General features: G+C 38.9%; 1 protein-coding gene and 1 pseudogene across 1 annotated transcript in view; one reads left to right on the plus strand and one right to left on the minus strand.

Moving 5' to 3' along the window:
- Positions 1 to 5,074: 5,074 nt before the first annotated feature.
- Positions 5,075 to 5,190, minus strand: LOC111733091 (annotated as a pseudogene).
- A 7,724-nt stretch (positions 5,191 to 12,914) lies between these two features.
- HSD17B3 (hydroxysteroid 17-beta dehydrogenase 3) overlaps positions 12,915 to 20,768 on the plus strand; it is a 37,170-nt gene continuing 29,316 nt past the window's right edge. Inside the window, exons 1-2 of the mRNA XM_023525060.1 lie at positions 12,915 to 13,068; positions 14,269 to 14,315. Coding sequence (XP_023380828.1) covers positions 12,915 to 13,068; positions 14,269 to 14,315 — 201 coding nt within the window. The remainder of the gene's footprint in view (positions 13,069 to 14,268; positions 14,316 to 20,768) is intronic.

A 20,768-nucleotide genomic window follows, 5' to 3' on the forward strand; every position in this document is an offset into this window, starting at 1 on the left:
TTTTTAAAGAAACTCCCCAGGGCTTGGGGATTTTCGTTTAAGACAATCCCTTTAGACTGAGTTGTTCATGCATTCTCATCTCAAATTTAGGGTACTGGCTTTAGGAGCTGGGGTGGATAGTGTTACCACGTGTGTTGTTTAGAATGGAATGGTCCAGTACTTGCATATTTTATCTAGGGACCCAACTGAAGCTGTCACTGGTGTCTAGATGACTGGAGTTTCCCAGCTGCGATATTCTCCTTTTGTGGTGGTACTTTCTAGAATCAGATAGCCTAGGTTTACATCCTAGCCCTGCCAATTAAAAGATTTATTGAGGAATTATTTAAATGCCATAAAATTTACCAATTGTAAGTGTATGATTTAGTGATTTTTTTGGTAAATTTATAAAGTTGTGCAACCATCACCACAATCCAGTTTTAGAACATTTCCATCACCCCCAAAATATCCCTCTCATTTATAGTCAGTCTTCATTCTTACACCCTAGGCACCCACTAATCTATTTTGTATACAATGCATTTCAACAAAGTTTTGCTAGGTTAATCTACCACCACTAAGTTATGAAAGAGAATGTCAGTTTCATTGAATCTTTGCAAATTCTGAGTAACAGCTTGAAGCTCTATTTACTAATTGATGCATATACAGTATTTTTTTCATTTAATTTGCATTTCTAATGTATGAGGTTAAATATTATTTCACACATTTGCATACTAGTTTTATGTCTTCTGTATTTAATTTTCTGCTCATGTTTATTACCCCAAGATGTTCTTTGACCTTTGTCTTTGACATTGTGTCCTGAATCTGGGGCTCCTTTTGGGCCCATATCTAGGCTAGGCCTTACCGAATATAATGTGGCTTTTCAAAGTGCTACCAGCTGTTTTGAATTTCTACTGGTCTCCATTCTCTCCTACCCTCCACAAGTGATGATGGAGAAAGGTTACTTTGTGAACTTAGTTACTGAGCTCTATTCACTATTTCTTTATACAGTCCCAATCCTTTCTCCTACCACTGCTAAACATGGGCATGTTGCAATTAACTAAATTAATTCATCTCTCTAATCTGAGATCTTACACTTTTAGTTTATGAGCCAACTTTGTCCCACATATGAGTTCAATTTAGTTTATATAGTGTTAAAGTGTTTTTTGAGTTTGTGCTTTATATTCCAGTCTGTCATTTTAATAAAATTTTAAAATAAAAATTGAGAAATATTGCATTAAAAACTGGATTTCTAGCATCACTTAAAAGAAATCACCACTTGCTGACTGGGCCAGAATTTCCACAGGACAATAGCTGGAGCTGAGGTTGGGTGGATAGTTGCCATTTTGCCATGCTCTCCACCATTCTCTGTTGTGTTCCTGATGGTGTGGCTGAGTGTCAGTCTCTATTTATCAGTGTTCTTGTAGTGTTGTTTTTTTTAAAAAATAGAATTAAGAGGAAAGCAGGAAAATAAAAGCTAAACCAAGAGAGCCAATACTTCAAGAGTATCTGTTTGCAGAAATTAGAATTCTGCTAACTATTTACCTTTTTTGAGCGAATACAGTATAAGGTGCCTGGCCGACTTCATTAATTTATATTACTTGTCTGCCTTCACTTTAGGCGGTTGAGTTTTTGATCCCAGTTCCAGAAGCCCAGTTCTCAAACTGCTTGTCTCCATAATATGCAGAATTGCTAGATATGTATGGCAAGGACTTTTTTTTTTTTTTTTGTTAACAACTTATTGAATTTTAAGAATAATGTTTTTATAGGAAATGGATTGGTGGTTGCCGGGGGGGTGGGTGAAATGGGTGAACGGTGTCAAAAAAGTGCAAACTTCCAGCTATAAAATAAATAAGTCATGGCGATGTGATGTAAGACTAATGTAAAAAAGGACATCAGTGGATCCATTTCGAAATGGAACACGAGCTGCTATTCCAGAGGAACTACCTTGCGTATCTTACTCCTTGAAACTTTAGACTGTTTTGATTGGGCCAAAGCAACATGGTCTTCAAAACAATTGTTTGTAAAGCCAGCAGGAAAGGAGACATCCTGACCACAAGGACTGATGATTATGGACCCTATACCTGAAGACAGACTCAGTAACCAACCAAATATAGACAAGAGTAGCTCAGCTTGTCAGCACCAATAGGAATTTTTTCTTCTTTTCATGTAAGTATTCCTTTCCTTTTCTCCTAAAAACCCCTTGCCCCTCACCCTGTATTCAGGACACAATTTGGGCTTCTGTGCTTCCAAAATTGCAGTTCTTTGATCCCAAACAAACACTTGTTGCCTCTCATTTTGGCTTTTTAATTTTAGGTTAACACTATAGTTAATAATACTGTATTGCATATTTGAAAGTTTCTAAGAGAGTAGATCTTAAAAGCCGTCATAAGAAAATATTTTTTAAATTCATAACTATGTATGGTGACAGATATTGACTACTTGTGTTGATCATTTCTCTGTGTATACAAATATCAAATCATTATGTTGTACACCTGAAACTAATGTTATATATCAGTTATACCTCAATAGAAAATAAAATAGTTAAACATTCAAAATTTGTTGATTTAAGTATACTTACGATGGTTTTCCAACTTATAGTTGTTTTTATAAAAAATAAATGTAATATTTTCAAAAGATTAAAAAGTGTATTCAAAAGTTTTATGTTGGAGTTAATGTTTATTGCTATAATAACGGTACTCATTTAGTTGCATTTTTTGAATGGGGAAGAAAACAACAGCTAACAGACTGGAAAAAATTGCATGTTTCCACATTGAAGAATTTAATTTCACATTGAAGAATTTAATTTTCAAATGTACTGAGGTACTCTTGTGAGTAGGAAAATGCAAATTTATTTAAAAGATTTTCTGAATTCATACTCAGATCTCGTTATATAATTTTTTAATATATTACATAAATTGAACACATTTTTTGGTGGTGAAAAGTAAAGGTGGGAATCTTGGTTTAAAACCAAACGCGCAAGTGAATGGCTACTTCCAATTTCTGTTAACATGGAAGGTAAAATTATCCATCCTCCCCCCCTAAAAAAAATAACTACAGGATAAAATTTGTTTGAAATTGAGGTATAATTTACATGTAGTAGATTATACAACCTTAAGTGTACTGTGCAATGAGTTTTGATAAAGACATAATCCCACGAACACACATACTTATCAAAATATAGAAAATCTCGTCAATCTGGAAAAGTTCCTTATGACCCTTACCAGTCAATCCTTGCACCTCAACCAAGAAACTAGTGTTCTGATTTATGTTACTGAAGATTAGGTTTGCCTGTACTTGAATTTATTTAAACGGCATCATATAGTATGTACCTGTGGTAGGTCACTTCTGAAATGGATCTCACTGGTCTCTGCCCCTTTATATTCACATCCTGTGTTATTTTCTCCTTTTGAATGTGGGCTGGACCTAGAATGTGGGCTTGCATTTCATGCATGGAATATACCAAAAATGATAGGCTGTTCCTTCCAAGATTCAGTTTCAAAAGAGTGTGGCTTCTGTCTTTATCTCTGACTCTTCTCACTTGCCCAATCTGGTGAAGCAAGCAGCCATTCGTGAGCTGCTTTACGAAGAAGTCTGTGTGGCAAGGAGCAGCTGCGTGTGGGAGACAATCCTGGCAGCAAACACATGAGCGAGTTTGGAATGCATCTCTCTGCAGCTGAGCCTTGAGAAGATATTTATGATTTTTAGTTACAAAAGTAATACATGTTCATTGTGGAAATTTTAAAAATATAAGATAGCACAAAGATGTAAGTTAAAAAAATAAAACAAATTCTCAATATAAAAGCATCATTAACATATTGGTGCATATCCTTATGAGCTTTTTTCTACTAACCACCACATCTAAAAGAACAATTGGGACCACATTGTTTAGTCACCTGCATTTTTATTGGTGTTATTTCATTAATCTTCACAATAGTCCTACAAAGTAAGAAGTATTTATTAATCCCATTTTATAAGAATAACTTGAGGGACAGAAAGTTTATCTTGTCCAAGTCACATGACAGAGTCAAATGCACATCTAGAATGTCTTTCTTTGGAGCCTGTGCTCACCTTCCTCCCAGCTGCCTCCAGATGATGAGCTGGGCCATGGAGATGACGGGGCATGAAAAGGAAAGAAAACACTGACAGGACTTAATTGTTTTTAATGTTGATTTTGGTGACTGCTTCTATCTAAGGCATAATGTAAAGGGAGAAATTTAAAAATGATACCGATTTCATATTTCTGCTTTATATAATATGTGTACCTTCAACTAGGCAATAAGTATTGCCTCAATTCAGACTTGCCTCTAACTCAGGACTCTACACACTGTTATCCAGAGAGGTCTTATCAGATCTGCAATCCAGTCACTGCACTAAGAAGAACTGGCTCTGGCTGCAAATCTCGTGTGAGACAGCATGGGGGCTGGAGCACCTCATTTTTGTCAGCCCAGCCTACCCACACTGCTTTCCCACAGTGGCTCCTCTGTAACTAGTGGGGCTTTTGCAACAGGCCCTAAGCTAAAATGCAATCGAGCAGAATGGCTCCACCCTCCCCCAACCCTGCATGCACACACCAAATGGACTCTATTTATGGCCCAGCAAGGATGAGAACAAGTTTTTGCCAAAAGAAAGGTAATCAAAACATAAAACATGCTTCTTCCCCTGGTCTACATGTTCCTGCCTTGACCTATACCACTTACATAACAGTGATATTATTTGTAGAACAGCACAGAGTTTCAGGAAAGGCCAGAAATTCAGCCTGGAATTTATTTCCCCAGAGTTTCCATCTCAGAATGTGTTAGATTGACATTAGGTCATCCTCTAACCTCAAGAAAATTTCTGTGTAATGAAATACACTGTAAAACACCACACAATCCCCTGCAGCACCTCATACCCATAGTAGACCTAATCACCCAGGGGCTAATCAGCTCCTGTAATGGGCTGTTCCTGACAATATGGAAACCTATTTCCAAATGGGTAAGGATGGCGGCTTGCCCAGGACTGAAGTGCTATCAACAAGATAGTTGTTCCCCATTTCCCAGTTGTTCCAAACCCAAATACCTTTTATTATTATTATTATTATTATTATTATTATTATTAATGCCTACAGCACCTGATCTTCCTAGGTGGTCTCCCATCCAAGTACTAACCAGACCCAACCCTGCTTAGCTTCCGAGATCAGACATCGGCCTTGTTCAGGGCGGCATGGCTGTAGACCATGGACTGTGGCTCCACTAAGGTGCGAACCCAGGACCTTCTGTACGTAAAGCAGACATGCTAACCGCTACACTATGGAACAAAGTCCCCCAAATATCTTTTTGTCACGACTTCCACCAGACTCAGGTTGGTTCTCAGTTGAAGACCTCTCTGTACTCTTTCTCAGTATCCCTGCAGAACCCCAAAACCAATATCTATTTGCCTTTACGGTCATATGCTGCATAACAATGTTTCAGTCATTGCTCAACCAGATATATGATGGTGGTCCCATAAGATTATAATGACACCACAGCTGTTGTACATCTTAGTGCAAAGCTTTACTCATTTGTGGTGATGCTGCCATAAGCAAACCAACTGTGCACACACAGTCATGTACAGTACATAATTCTTGATAAGAATTGACAATGTTATGTCTTTACTATACTTTTTATCATTATTTTAGAGTGTACTCTTCTTATTAAAAAAATTTGCTATAAAACAGTTATATTATGCTGGCTGTAGCCTCACACATCTCTTGGTTGCATCGTTTTCTCGTGCTTGATTTGATCTCGTGTTGTTTTGTATGGTAACATGCTGTACAGGCTTGTAGCTTGGGAGTAACGGGTTGTACTATGCAGTCTAGGTGGGTAGGAAGCTAGACCTCTAGGTTCGTGTACGTACACATGATGATGTTTGTACAATGAGGAAACTGCCTAATGATGAACTTCTCAGAGCGTATCCCTGTTAAGTAGCACATGACTGTACTTGGAACAATCAATAATATACTGGGACAGTCATGCCTCAGAGTTCACTGAAATCCCTTTTTATTTCCCTTAAGTACCCCACTAAGATTTAAGCCCCCTCCTATTCCCTGGGAAATGAATCCTTTTACAATAAATCGACAAGCTCTTGCTGTGCTCAGTTACCAAAGAGGCATCCATTAATGATTCAATTGATTTGCTACAACAGTTTACTGAAAGGGACACAGTCTCTAAAGAGAAATTACAATTATCTCTAGACACTGCTCATTACCTGGGTCATAATCTAAGTATCGAAGGTAAGTATTCAGCTATCTCCAAAAAGAATTAAGCTAATTTAAGAATTCCCTAGACCCACAACTAAGTAATAGCTTCATGGATTTTTAGGCCTAGCTGGTTATTACAGATTATGGGTTCCTAATTTTTCTCTATTGATTTTGTTATCGCGACAGAAAAAGGGGTCTGTCTGCCTATGCGTGTCTAAGCCAAAGAAGAGATACGTGCAGGTTTTGCAGCAAAGAAAGTAAGGTTTATTAGAGAGTTGCAAGTCCCAGAGACAGAGGCAAGCTATTGCTCAAACGCCTGGCTTCCCGGGTGTTTTGGGAGTACAGATTACATAGGGAAAAATCAGTCATCACGGAAACCAAGGGAGTTGGGGTGGTGGGTGCTACTGATTGGAGGATTGGAGGTGGCTGAGGTAATTGATCGTTGTGTCAGTTCTGATCAGCCATAATGCTATCCTGTCTGGTCCCGTGGCTGGTGGGGTTGTTGTTCTGCTTTGATGGGCCTGGAGCTGAAACACATCTAAAGCCAAGATGTTACCCTTAGCCTAACGTCCAACCTCAACCTCGTGATTATAGGCCTGAGGTTCGGTTCATCTTATGTCCTAAGGCTTAATGATTAAAGGAGCAGGATTACAGAGCATAAGGATGGGGGGTGGGGGAAGAAGCAAGTGAGTCGCAGTGTCATTATCTGGGCAAAACCCAGCTTGAATCAGAAAAAAATACTGTATTAAAGAAATGAAGTTTCTTTATGAACTCTATGAACTCACTAAAATTTTAGTCCCTGTACCCCTTCCTTATGAAGATAAAATGAGCAGGACTTTAGAAGACCAAAACAAGTGCTGTAAGAACTGCCTGCCCTAGGGTTACTTAACGATTCAAAACCTTTCACCTTATTTGTACATGAAAGAGATAAACGAACCCTGTAATGCTCACACTAGAACACGCAATAAACAAGGCCGTTGCCTATTAGAGCACACAACTAGAGTCAGTTGCTGGTGCCTGTCCCAGCTGCTTTAAGGTAAAGTAATGGCAGCAAAGATAGTGGAAGCCTCTGCGGACTTAACCCTAGGAAATGATGTGCACTTATGAACTCCGCATGCTGTCTAAAGTCTTCTTAACTCTGAATCGACTCAGCATTTCTCTGCAAGCAGACTAACCTATGACATCCTTCTACTTTCATCATCTCATCTTCATCTTACATGTTGCAATGTTCTTAATCCTGCTACGTTACTACCCCTGTCTGTTTTGTGACACTGTGTCCTGATTTACAAGACACTGCTTTAACTAATCCTGATCTAATTTTGTTTGTTGATGGTTCGTTCATACTGTAAAAATGAAAAAGAGAATTTTCAAGCCGGTTAACTGTTACTACCCTTTATGAACCACTTGGAAGGGTAAACCTCCCATAAGCTAAATCAGACTGACAATCAGAGCTGCATGCCCTTCCCAGAGCATGCCAGTTATCAAAAGGACAAATTGTTAATCTTTATACTGATAACTGGTGTGCCTTTGAGGCGATTCATGATTTTGGGATGTTACGGAAACAAAAGAGCTTTTTATGTCTACAAGGACCCCAATCAAAAATGGGCAACAAGCAATCACAACCATCTTACTCCTATTTTCTTACCTTCTGAAATTGTTGTCATCAAAACTGAGGCTCACACTAAAAGGACTGGACTGTCAGGGAAATATCCTAGCTGACTTTCATGCAAAGGCAGCAGCGACAGAATCTGCTAAGTTCGTGACACATGTAGGCAAAGTCTATTCTGCTTCCGCAAAAACATGACCCTGTGTTGCCAGACTTTGGCCATACTGATGTCCTTGTAGATGGCAACAGTCTGCTCCTGAATCAGAGAAGTCAGATGAGCAAATAGTAATTGTAAATTAAATGAACAGTCAGGACTATGGGAAATCCAATATGGCTGGTTGGTTCTTTCAGGCTCCCTGGCAAACCCCATCTTTTGATTTTTGCATTCCTTCACCCACCATGGTGGAATTTAGATGACTCGAATTATAAATAAACATTGGTAGGGAGATTTCTATAAAACCGCAAGCGCAGTTAACCACAAAGTTCTGACCTGCCAGGTCCACAATCCTGGAAAAACTATTTTTGTTTCCAGAGATCTCAAACCTCCTCTCTCTGGATCCTTTGAACACCTGCAGCTGGACTTCATTCAACTGCTATTTAGTATGGGTTATCAGTATGTCCTTGTTATTTTATGTATGTTTTCTGGATGGGTTGAAGCCTTCCCTTTCTGCAAGACTGATGCACTTGGAGTGGCAAAGAAACTTTTGGAAAATGTGCCTCCCACTTGGGGCATACTTTCCACAGTCTCCAGAGATCAAGGCACCCACTTCACTGGTCAAATCATACAAGCTTTAATGAAAACCTTACAAACTTCTTGGAATAACCCCTGCCCCTATCGCTCTCAATCATCAGGCCAGGTTAGGAGAACTTAATGGGATTCTCAAACTTAAAATCTCTAAGCTTGCTGAAACTACTGGGCTCCCTTGGCCTCGGGTGTTGCCTCTGGTCTTGCTGCCTGTTTGCAGTAACCCCTTGGGGAAATTTGAGCTCCTTTCACATGAGATAGGCCCTAGTAGACCAATGTATATAAGTATACAATTTTCTGTGGATCCCTTGCTTTCTCATACTGGTACAATCAGCTACTGTAAGTCTTTAATGTGTTATACTAAAGCTGATCATCAGCAGGTTAAAGAAATTTTCCTGGATCTTAATTCAAAGGATCTATTCGGTCACAATCTGGAACCTGGTGACTGAGTATGTTGGAAATGTCATCAGAGGAAGACAGCCCTCGAACTCCATTGGAGTGGACCTCACTAAGAGCTCCTGATGGACAACGCTGCAAAACTACAAGGCATTGAGCCTTTGGTGCACATCTTACAGCTGAAGAAGGCTCCACCTGACATCTGGTCCTGTCCAAATGCTGGAGAACTTCAAATCAAACTGATGAGAAAGGGAGGTAGCTGACATCCACTCAAGATGCTGGATCAAGACTTCGTACTTTAACTAAACATGAAAACTAATTTTTTCTTTCTTTCCTTTACTTTGACATTGGCCTGGAAAGATAATGTGCTTAGTTATATTTTCCGGGCCATCGTTAAAGGTGGTAGCCTTTTGGTCTGCTGGATTTGGCATCAGAGATTCTGATCTATCCATAATACTGGAGACTCCCCTGGTACTCTCTGTGACCAATTTCTCTTCTATCCCAATGTCACCACAAACTATAATTGGCCGCTCCCTGCCCTTGGAAGTGCCTTACCTAGTTCAGCCTTTATGGTCAAAACACCCAGTGCTATGTTTTTACTATTCTCTGATTATAATTGTACTTGCTCAATTAGACACAAATACCTACGCAAGTCTTAGTACATTTGCACCCCCCATTCTCATGATTATCTAAATTACAAAAAGATCTCACCAGCAGTACCAATCTTTGTAAGGTATTTAGAACAACTCTTTATTTCAGGGTAGGTTTACTTCCTGGATGTGCTGAAAACCTAAATGACCCCTGGCTTGAGTGGGCAAATGCAACACTTTCTGCTAACGAATCCATTAACAGTACCATAAAGGATCTGACTAGACATTTTTTCCAAAGAAGACATACGGATGGTCAACAAGCACATGAAAAGATGTTCAGCATCACTAATTATCAGGGAAATGCAAATCAAAGTCAAAGGAGAAATCACCTCACACTGATTAGAGTGGAAATTATCAAAAAGATGAGAAATTACAGGTGTTGAAGAGAGTGTGGTTGGTTGGAAAATAGTACAGACGTTCCTCGAATAATTAAGACTAGGACTACCATATGATTCAGTTATTCCACTTCTGAATATTTATCCAAAGAATATGAAAACACTAAATTTAAAAAGCTATATGTACCCTTATGTTAATTGATGAATTTCAAAGGTATTATGTAAAATAAGTCAGATGGAGAAAGACAAGTACTGTATGATTTAATTCACATGTGGAATATGAAACAAAAAAACAAATGAATGAAAAAAACAAAACAAATTCATAGATGCAGAGAACAGATTGGTGGTTACCAGAGGGGAAAGGGTAGGGAAGAAAAGCAAAATGGATTGAAGGAGTCAATTGCATGGTGACAAACGGAAACTAGACCTTTGGTGGTGAGTATGCTGTAGAGTATACAGATGTTGAGTTATAATGTTGCACATCTGAGACTTATGTAATGTTATAAACCAATGTTACCTCAGTTAAAAAAAAAGAATTCTTGCCATTTTAGGGGGGTGGCTAAGGAAAGTGGTGTGTACAAAGTAAGAATGGACATTAAATGACAGTAAATTTCATTATTAACTGTCCTTACAGTTACCCATATAATGTGTAAATGAGTTCATTAAATCAGTCTCTCTACTTTTATATGTTTTTGATATTTTTTTAATATAAATATATATTTTTAAATTTTATTTTATTAGTTTCTAGTATACAGTACATTGGTTAGACATTTATATAGTTTATAAAGTGATCCCCTTAATTGCTCATTTTCTCTGGCTCTCCACCCAGCCAATACATTAATGCTAACTGCATTCCCTATGCCGTGCTCCCCATCCCTGTGACCATCTATCAACTACTAATTTGTACTTCTTTAACCCTTCACCCCATCTTCCCAGCCTCCCAACTTCCCTCCTCTCTGTCCGTCACCAGATTATCCTCTATATATGTGAGTCTGTTTTTGATTAGTTTGTTCTTTTTGTTCTTTAGATTCCACATATAAGTGAAATCATATGGTATTTATCTTTCTCTGTCTGACTTGTTTCATTCAGTGTAATAACCTCTAGGTCCATCCATGCCATTGCAAATGATAGAATTTCATTTTTTTTTTAATGGCTGGGTAATATTCCATTTTAAATATGAACCATAGCTTCTTTATCTATTTGTCTGTTGATGGGCATTTAGGTTGCTTCCATATCTTGGCTATTGTAAATTGTGCTGCTATGAATATTGGGGTGCACAGATCTTTACGAATTATTGTTTTGGTTTTCTTTGGGTAAATACCCAGCAGTGCAATTGCTGGATCAAAAGGTATATCCATTTTTAATTTTTTGAGAAATCTCCAGACTGTTTTCTATAGTGGCTGTACCAATATAAATTTTTATAAGTGCAAAAATTTTTGAAGACACGATAAAAATTTATTGAAAGACATTAAGAAGAACTTGTACGTATGTGGCAGATCACAAATATAATAATCCAAAGCAGTGTTTTTCAGCATAATTTAAAACTGGAAACAAATCCAACAGGAGTCAGACTGGCATGGGATGCGAGAGAAAGAGAGAAACCAAGGATATTTTCAAAGTTTTTAGCCCGAACAACTGGAAGATAAGAGTTGCCATTTCCTGAGATAGGGAAGTCTTCAAGAGGAACAGGTTTTGACAACTGGAGATAATGCCAGAAACAAGTTTTAGACATATTAAGCTTGAGATGCCTATTAGGCATTCAAGTGTAGGGGTCAAGCAGGCAGTTGGATATGCAAGTCTGGATGACCAGCCTGAGTTACTATTGAAGTTGTACGTTTGGGAGTCCTCAGCATACAGAGTCCTTAAAGTCAGGAGACTCGGTAATGTCTCTAAACAAGTGAGCATGAATAGAAAAGAGAAGATGGCCAAGGACTGAACACTGGGACACTCTTCTTGGATGACTGCCATAGTCTCACTCCTCCCTGCTTCAGCTGTCAAGCCCACTCTCTGTCCCCACCCACAAAAGATCATCTTTCAGCATCCAAAGTGACCTTCTAAAAGCGTAATTCAGATTATGTGACTTCATTGTCTAAGCATCTTCGGTGGCTTCGGTAGCTCATAGGCTAAATCCCAACTTCTCACCAACAGGATTTGGCTGCTCCCCACACAACCATCACACTTTATTCTTCCTTCCTTTGTTTTCTACAGACTGGTCTCTCTACTTTGTTATGCTGTTTATTCTTCAAGCACATGGACCTTTTTCATTTCAGGGCATCTGCACTAGCTATTTCCCTAGCATGGAGGGAGACCTGATCTTTGAAAGCTGGCTCTTATTTTCACTTAAATTTTAGCTCAAAGTGCCATGTATTCACAGAAGTTCTTCCTGAACACTCTTTCTAAAGTGTTTTCTCACTCACTAGTCATTCTAATAGGACACCCAGTAGTACTTTTTCATGGCATCGATACCTACCATTAGCTTTTTGTACATCATCTGTTTCCCCTACTGGAATCTCAGCTCCGCCACGTCAGTGGCCCAGTCTTATCTACCACTGTATATTCCCAATGCCTTGAACAGCAGTGCTACCTAGTAGGCAGTCAATAAATATTTGCTGAATAAATGACTTATAGGATTTTGCATCCTTTTTAGAATCCTTTTTAGCTTCCAAATAAGGGAGAGAACCTTGGGCTGCCATTTTAATTTTGTCCAGGCTTTATCTTTTTTCATGTCTGCCTTTTACTCCTTCACCAGCTCTCCCACGGTCACAAAAGCCCAACAGTGCTATAAAGAGTTTGGAAAGAATACTTTATTTCAAAGTCTGTGAATCAGAGGATTGTGTAAAGAAGTTACTCTAATCTAAAGGCCTCCACACCAGTGGAAAGCACCCGGTGACTCCAGAAGGTGACTGACAGATCTGCAGAGCGGCTGAGCTCTAGGAGACCCATAGAGTCCCTGAGCCAGAAGGGAAACAGCATTCGCTGTGGTGCCATCATGAGAGAGGTTCTGGAACAACTCTTCATTTTTGTAGGGCTGCTAGTGTGCCTGGTCTACCTGGTAAAGTGTGTGAACTTCTCCAAATATATTTTCCTGCACTTCTGGAATATTTCGCCAAGGTCTTTCTTGAAGTCAATGGGACACTGGGCAGGTAAAGAAAGCGTTCCATCTTTTGATTTTTGTCATTTCTGCTTATTATTGCTTATGTCTCAAAAGATACATTGCATCTTTTCCCTTTGAGAGCAAACATGTAATTCCTTTGGGTGATTTTAATTTGGGGCGTCTGGAAAAGATGAGTGAAATTAGAATTGTCTGAAAAACAAGACACGGGGCCCGAGATTAACTAGGGAGGAATGTGACCAGACTCTCACCTACATGCCTATCTGCTCATCTTCACTAGCTGGGCTTTCTTCCTTTTGGAGTTTCTGACGATGCATATAATAAATGTTTCAGAAACATCCACTTCTCTAGATTTTCAAAAACCCAAAGCACTATTGTTTTGTTAAAGGGTGTTTTGAAATTCTGAAATTCAAATAATTTTAATTCACTTTATTTAAAAAAAAAATTTGCCAAGCCCTTTTGAGAAGTGAGGGTATTAAAAAATCAAGGCAACAAAATCTTTGTGGAGACATCTTTTAAAGACAGTTAGATGGAGTCTGGGTCCAGTTGTTTCCCAAGTAGGTTAACTGTTGCCTCAATGGGATTTATCTCCTAGAAGTGCCATGTGGAATTTCAGCCCCATGACTGGATTTAAGGTAAAGGACATGAGGCTGTGGTTTCAGCATCTCCTTGAATGAAGTGCCGAGGTTACATTTCCAAGCTGGGCACCAAGAAATCCAATAACTTAAAAAAATAAATTGTTAATTTCCCTATCTTCCGTGGTCTTCAATTACTGCTGTCCTGTGCAGGTGGGAATGGGAAGAGGGGAGAACTCGACTTTTAGTAGGAAACTTGAACTGTCCTTACAGTGACAGTTGGGTGTAGGGGTAGAGAGATAATAGGGTACACTGCTCACCCTTGGTGAACTAAGGTTTAGAAATGTCCAAAACCTTATGCGGTCTGAATGAAATATTTCCTGGCTGAGATTCTTTGCTTCATTTTGGAGTCTTCCACGGCCTCACCAACTTCTCAAAAAGAAAAGAAAGAAAAGGAAAGCTTCATTTTGAACGTTTAGTGAGGGAAGTCCAGGGCTGGAAACTTCACAGTTGAGCCGGGTGAGGCTAGGGAGTAGAAAGGCTCTGCTTTGGAATATTAAGTATCCTAGAGAGTAGCCTGCAAGAAAACGTAGCCAGTGAAAAAGAGGACTTTAAAGATTAAGTCTATCCTTTAAAATTTTTTTCTGCTTTTCCAGTGATCACTGGAGCAGGAGATGGGATCGGGAAAGCTTATGCATTCGAGGTAAGTTGTGTTCTTGGAGACTTTCTCCTTCCCTTGTATTGAACGTATCATAGTCACGTGACACCCATCCTAAGCATAGTTTTCTGATTACATATACTTAAACACAACTTAAAAAATTATAAGCTACTTTTATTTATCTTTTACGTTATAGCCAGGGCATATATTGATTTTTAAAAAATTATTTCTGAATGCAGGACGTATTATCTATGGCTTTAATTTTAAAAAGAGTAATGGGCACTACAAAATACTATATAGAGACAGGATTTAATAGGGCTGAGAGTCACTGAAATATGATCAGTGTCTTTTAGTATTTCTTTCCAGGCTTCTCGCTTCTTGCAGATAGATAGATAGTGAATAGATAGGTAGTTATACTTTTAAAAAATACATTTACAGCATATGTAGTTTATATGCTGTTATTATATTATTACAAATTTTGCATTTTCACTAATGAAGTATTGTTTCTTAGAATTCTTACATAGTTTATTTCTTCCCAGTATCTGTTACACTGACCTCCAGAACGGTGTAAAATACAAAAGAAGAAATAGAAAGAATCCTGGAAATTATGAGGATGGCTGTTAAAAAATCAATAGCATCTTAAAAATATAATTAAATACACTTTAATTACAAAACTACATACAACAACAGTGCAGAACTCATGTGCTTTTTGGTTTTTTTTTTTTGTCCCCAAAGGCCTGTATTATGATAGATGCAAGATCATCTTGTATGAAATGGATAGTGCAAAGTGTATGGGAGGCACTTGACAGAAACTTTTGGGACTTCAACAAACCTAAACCGTGCCAGTTAACGAAGCTCCTAGTGCTGGTCTTTTGGGTCTGCCCCCATCCTCCATCCTCTGATAATAACTTCTTTGGTACCGACATTCTGCTTCCATTGTTTTTGCTCTTACGCTAATTCCTGTATAACAACTTTCTGATGATCAGTGGTGCCCAACACTTAGTAGATGAGTGGTCATATTTGAGTATTGAGGTTGGGGAGACCAGTCAGCAACCACTTTCCAGAGCCTTGTGTCTCTTATACCCAAAAATCAGAAGGAAAGCTTTTCTAGCTATTTGCATTAAAATGATATCACCTTTTATATAACTATTTTCTACTTGAGTCTGAATTTCTAGAAATGGCCTAATCCCTCAGAATCCAAAAAATCCATGGCCTTACCTCTCAGTTCTCTGGATTGCCAAGAAATTCAGGTTCTTTTTTTATTATTTTCCAGATTCTTTTCTCAAATTCATGCTGACCTGACATACCTGTGGTCTATTTGATATCTGAAAATGCAGACATTTTTCTTTCTACTTAGAGGAGACCCAAGTGGAAGCTCTTTTTAGCCATTGGTTTCTTTACTGTTTTCAAAAGCAATAGCCTGGGGGGTCAGGAGCTGTGAGTTCTAGTCCTTACTCTGACTCTAACTGTCTGGAGATTTTGGACAAGTTACACATCCTTTCTTGGTTTCCAGTCTTTACCAGCGCAAAAGATACCTTCCAAGAGCCTTGAAGTTCTAAATTCTGTTTCTATTCTAGATTAATTCTTGCTTTGCTCTTCTCCTTGTCGAATCTTTTTCTTCATTTCCTTTTGTTCTTTTCTAAGGCTGTGTTAGACAACTTTCTGGAACCCCTAGGTCTCCTTCTTGCAGCCTTTTCTTTTTTCCAGAGAGCCCGTTTTTGTCTCCTTGGTAACTGCTGCTCCAAAGAAAGCAGGGCAGAGTCTGGGATGCTGTAGATAGATGGTAATGGTTAGGAGCCTGCAGTTGGGAATCGATTAGACACCTTTGTGTTCAAACTGTGCCGCTGATGCTCACTGAAGAATTTCCACATCAGTTACCTGGAGGTGATGACAATCCCACCTGGGCTTTTGTAAAGGTTAAATGGAATGAGGTAGGCAAAATGCTTTGCACAGAGTAAGCTCTCCAGAGTTAGCTACTATTATCGTCGAATGGGTAAACTGTATTTCCTTTCCCATATATTGCTTTTTTTTTTTGAAGAAGGAGAATATATTGTACTCACCCATACTTTCATTCTTTCCATTGTCTTTCCTTCAAAAGATTCTTTTTTGTTGTTGTTGTTATTTCCTTTCTGTTTAGAGGACTTTAGCTATTCTTCTAGGGTAAGTCTGCTGGTGACAAATTCTCTTTGTTTTCCTTCATCAGAGAATATTTCAACTTCCCTTTCAATTCCGAAGGGTAATTTTGCTGGATATGGGATTTATGGTTGACAGTCCTTTTCTTTCAGCACTTGAAAAACATTGTGCCACTTCCTTCTGGCCTTCACAGTTTCTGATAACTCTGACGTCATTTGAATTGTTTTTCCCCTTTAAGTAAGGTGTTGTTTCTCTCTCACTGCTTTCAAGGTTTTTTCTCTGTCTTTAGCTTCCAGAAGTTTAGTTATGACGTTTTTTTGTGTGGATTTCATGGGATATCTTGTTCGAGTTTCACTCAGCCTTTTGAATTTGTAAGTTTATGTCTTTTCACAGATTTGGAAATGAATCCTTCACTATTGCTTTGAATATATCTTCCGCCCAGCCCTCTTCTTGCCTTTTGGAACTCTAATGACACAGACGTTAAATTTTCGTTATAGTTCAACGAGTCTCTGAAATGCTGTTCATTTTTTTCAGTGTATTTTTACTCCATTGTTTAAAGTGGGTAATTTCTATTGTTTTTAAGTTCACTGATTCTTTCCCTGGTCCCCTCCATTTGCCATTGAGCCCATCTATTGAGTTTTTAATTTTGGTAATTGTTTATTTTCAGTTCTAAAATTTCCATTTCATTCTTCTTTATACCCTTTTTTTTTTTTTTTTTACTGAAACTTTCTGTTGTTCATTTGTTTTAATTGTGTTTGTCATTGCTCTTTAAAGCATTTTTATGATGGCTGCTCTAAAGTTCTAGTCAGATAACTCTAACATTCGTGTCTTCTCAATGTTGATGTTTGTTGTTTTTCTTTTATTCAAATTGAGATCTTCCTGGTTCTTGGTGTGATGAGTGATTTTTGATTGAATCTTGGACTTTTTGGTTTTATTTTATGGATCTCGTTTAAATCTCCTGTTTTAGGTCTGTACCAACATTGCTTCAGTGGTGGAAGTGTGGAGGGGGGCATGTTTTTGTTTCTAGCAGGTGAGGCAGAAGCCCAGGTTTTCCACTTGGCCTCCATTGAAGGATCCTGCCCCCTTGTTACTGCTGGGTGGAGGTGAGAGTGCTGGCTCTCCACTATATCACTCTGAATGGGAGGGGCAAGAATGCCTCCTTACCGCTCCCCACAAAGTCTCTAACAGTACTTGGGGAAGGTGGCCTCACTGCCACTGGGGTGATAGCAAAAGTCCTGACCCTCCACTATGCCTTCTTTGTTATCATACCATGAGACAGGAGAGGGGAGGGAGATTACGGGTGCCTTGGCACTGCCAGGTGGAAGTAAAAGTTGAAGTCTCTGCCCCCTACTCGGTCTTCTCTGATCCCAGCCTGGTAGGGGGTTGGCAGCAGCCTCACCAGGAAGAAATTCTCAGCTCCTCACTCAGCCTTTTTGGGTATGGGAGCATAAAATTTTTTCTTTCCTTCCTTCCTTCCTTCCTTCCTTCCTTCCTTCCTTCCTTCCTTCCTTCCTTCCTTCCTTCCTTCCTTCCTTCCTTCCTTCTCTCTCTCTGTCTCTATGTCTCTCTCTCTCTCTCTCTCTCTCTCTCTCTCTCTCTCTCTTTCACTTGTTTGCCTGGAGTAAAACATTTATTGTCTAAAATTTTCTGTCTTGCTAGGCTACCCTTTTCTGGTGCTTTGGTTAGAGAGAAGAGGCTTTTGTTGGGACTTTTTATATCTGTACCTGTTTGTGTTTCTGAATTGACAGAATCTCCAGCAATTAGTTTGGGGTACATGAGGCCTGTAGCTTATCTTCTCTTCATTTTCGAGTCTTCATATGTTTCTTTTATGTATTATATCCAAGTTACACTTTGTAGTTGCATTTAATGGTAGAAATGGGCAAAAATACTTCCATTTCATCTTTTTGGAAGCTTATTCTATGCTGCTTTTTAACTTTATTGATATTTATATTTAGAGTAGCAAGAGAAGCTTTACCTCCTGCTAAAGGAATTTCAAGCATTACTAGAAGCAAGTGGGAAAAAAATGTGAGGAGCGGTGGCCTGGGAGAAATGACAAGAGGAAGACTGCTCTTCTGTACCTCTGAAGCCACGTTTCACCCTGTCTTTACCACCATTTTACCTCCTTTAGCACCTGATTTCAAGACCTTTCTTTTACTCATTGCCATATAGAGGAAGCTCTGTCTTCCTTGCTGTCCCTACCACCTGTTATAGATTAGTAGTGACAAGCACCTTCCTTGACCCAGGCCCTAACATAGAGTAGAAGGAAAACAGGGCCCATTCATTACAGCAGCAGCTATTCTTCTTTAGAATGGTGCCCTGCAGTGAATTCCGGGGAAAAAGAGCACTTGTGTGGCTTAGCTCCCTGTAAAGGGCGGCAGCAAAACCCACATATGGAGCCTGTCAGCTTGGACATACTGGAAAGGAGGTTGAGCTCTGCTCAAATGGACAAAAGGAACAATGCTGGCCCAGGCAATCGTGTTCTCTGCACCTCCCCCCTGGCCCAGACCACTTCACATAGAACCTTTAAAATGTCTATGGCTCTTGAGAGAAATGGCACAATTCAGGAGAGGCTGGAAAGCTCAACAGGCAGAGAGAATCCTTTGTGCTGAAAATGCAAATTGTTTCCCATTTAATGGACAATCTCCCCTCTAAGAGACTGGTGGAGTAAATTAGCCATTGATGCTTTGATGGATCCCAAGACTCAAAGATGAGGGCTAGCAGTGGAGGTGGAGATTTTCCATGAAAAGAAAGAGAGGACTCCAGGGTATTATTGGCAGGGTCTCTCTTGAAACAGGACAGTCCTTGGTTTTCATTTTTCAATCTTTTAATTTTCTATTTATTTTGAAGTTTGTAACTAGACTGTATTTTTTAGAGCAGTTTTAGGATGATTACAAAATTGAATAGAAGGTACAACAGAGATTTCCCATATATCCAACTGTTCCCACGTATGCACAGCTGCCCCACTATCGACATCCGCCACCAGAATAGCACGTTTGTTACGATTGACGAATCAACACTGACACGTCGTTATTACCCAGAGTGCATAGTTTACTTTAGGATTCACTCTTCTTGGTTAGTTTTTCCATGGTGGTTGTTTTTCAGAGGAAAGAGTAAGATAGGTACAGCTGAAGGTGCATTTCTTTTAGTCAAAATCAGCATGAAAGTCTTTGAGAGATTTTCTGTGGCTTCTTTTCCTTCTAAATCATAGCTGTGTTCCAGCCAAACTGCCAGTGAATAAACATTTTTGTATGTTATGTTTAAGTATATTAGGAAATAAACTATTTAAAGGAAAAACAGATGCAGACTATCACCCCTAATTATCGTTTTTATATGTGTGAATATTGATTGATTATCGTTTTATAAAGTGAAACCTCACCATACCCATTCCAAGTCAGGGACTTGGAACAACACTATTACTGAAGATCACCCGTTAGAGTGAATGCAATTTACTTAAAAAAACTTCGGCGTAGATAATATGATATGCATGAGGGTCGGTTAATTTTTATATTTTAAACAGTTTCTTGAGATATAATTTATATAGCGAAAAATTCACCTGTATTAAGTGTGCAATTCAATGATTTTTAGTAAATTAACTAAGTTCACTATCATCATCATCCAGCTTTAGAGCATTTCCATCACTCTAAAAAGATCGTAATAAGACCCCCATGCCTGGTGACAGTTAATTCCTCATTCCCATCTCTTGCCCTAGGCTGCCGCTAACCCTTTTGGACATTTTACGCAAATGTTACCACACAATATGTGACTGGCTTCTACTTAGCATAATGTTTTTGAAGTTCATCCGGGTGATAGCTTGTGTTGATGTCCTTCATTTTTATTGCAGAATAATATTCCATTGTATGTATAGACTGCAGTTTATTTTTTCATTTACCAGTTGATGAATGTTTAGGTTGTTTCCATTTTTTGGCAATGTAATGACACTGCTGTGAACATTCATATGCAAGTTTTTGTGTGAACACAAAATGTTTCCATTTCCCTTGAGTAGATTACCTAGGAGTGGAATCACTGGGTAAATTTACGTTTAATGTCAGTGAGTTTTACTCCATGTTTCTGCAGCAGTTGGTTAACAGTTGAAGTTAATGCCCAGAGGTGGGTGTGTGTTGGGTTTCTCCACTTGCACCGCTGGACCCATTCTCTATCCTTCTTTTTTTTAAAAAAAAAAAAAAAAAAGGTAAATTTACTTATTTAAATTAGTTTCAAGTATACAGCACATTGGTTAGACATCTATATTGTTCATAAAATGATTCCCCCAATTGCTCCCTCCCCCCTATCCTTCTTCGCCATGCTCTGTGCCTCAGGAGGCTGACTTGCACCAGTGAGCTCAGTTGACCTCTGGTTTCAGCTGGT

Source organism: Pteropus vampyrus, unplaced genomic scaffold (genome assembly GCF_000151845.1).
Source record: "Pteropus vampyrus isolate Shadow unplaced genomic scaffold, Pvam_2.0 Scaffold520, whole genome shotgun sequence".
NCBI classification, from domain to species: domain Eukaryota; kingdom Metazoa; phylum Chordata; class Mammalia; order Chiroptera; family Pteropodidae; genus Pteropus; species Pteropus vampyrus.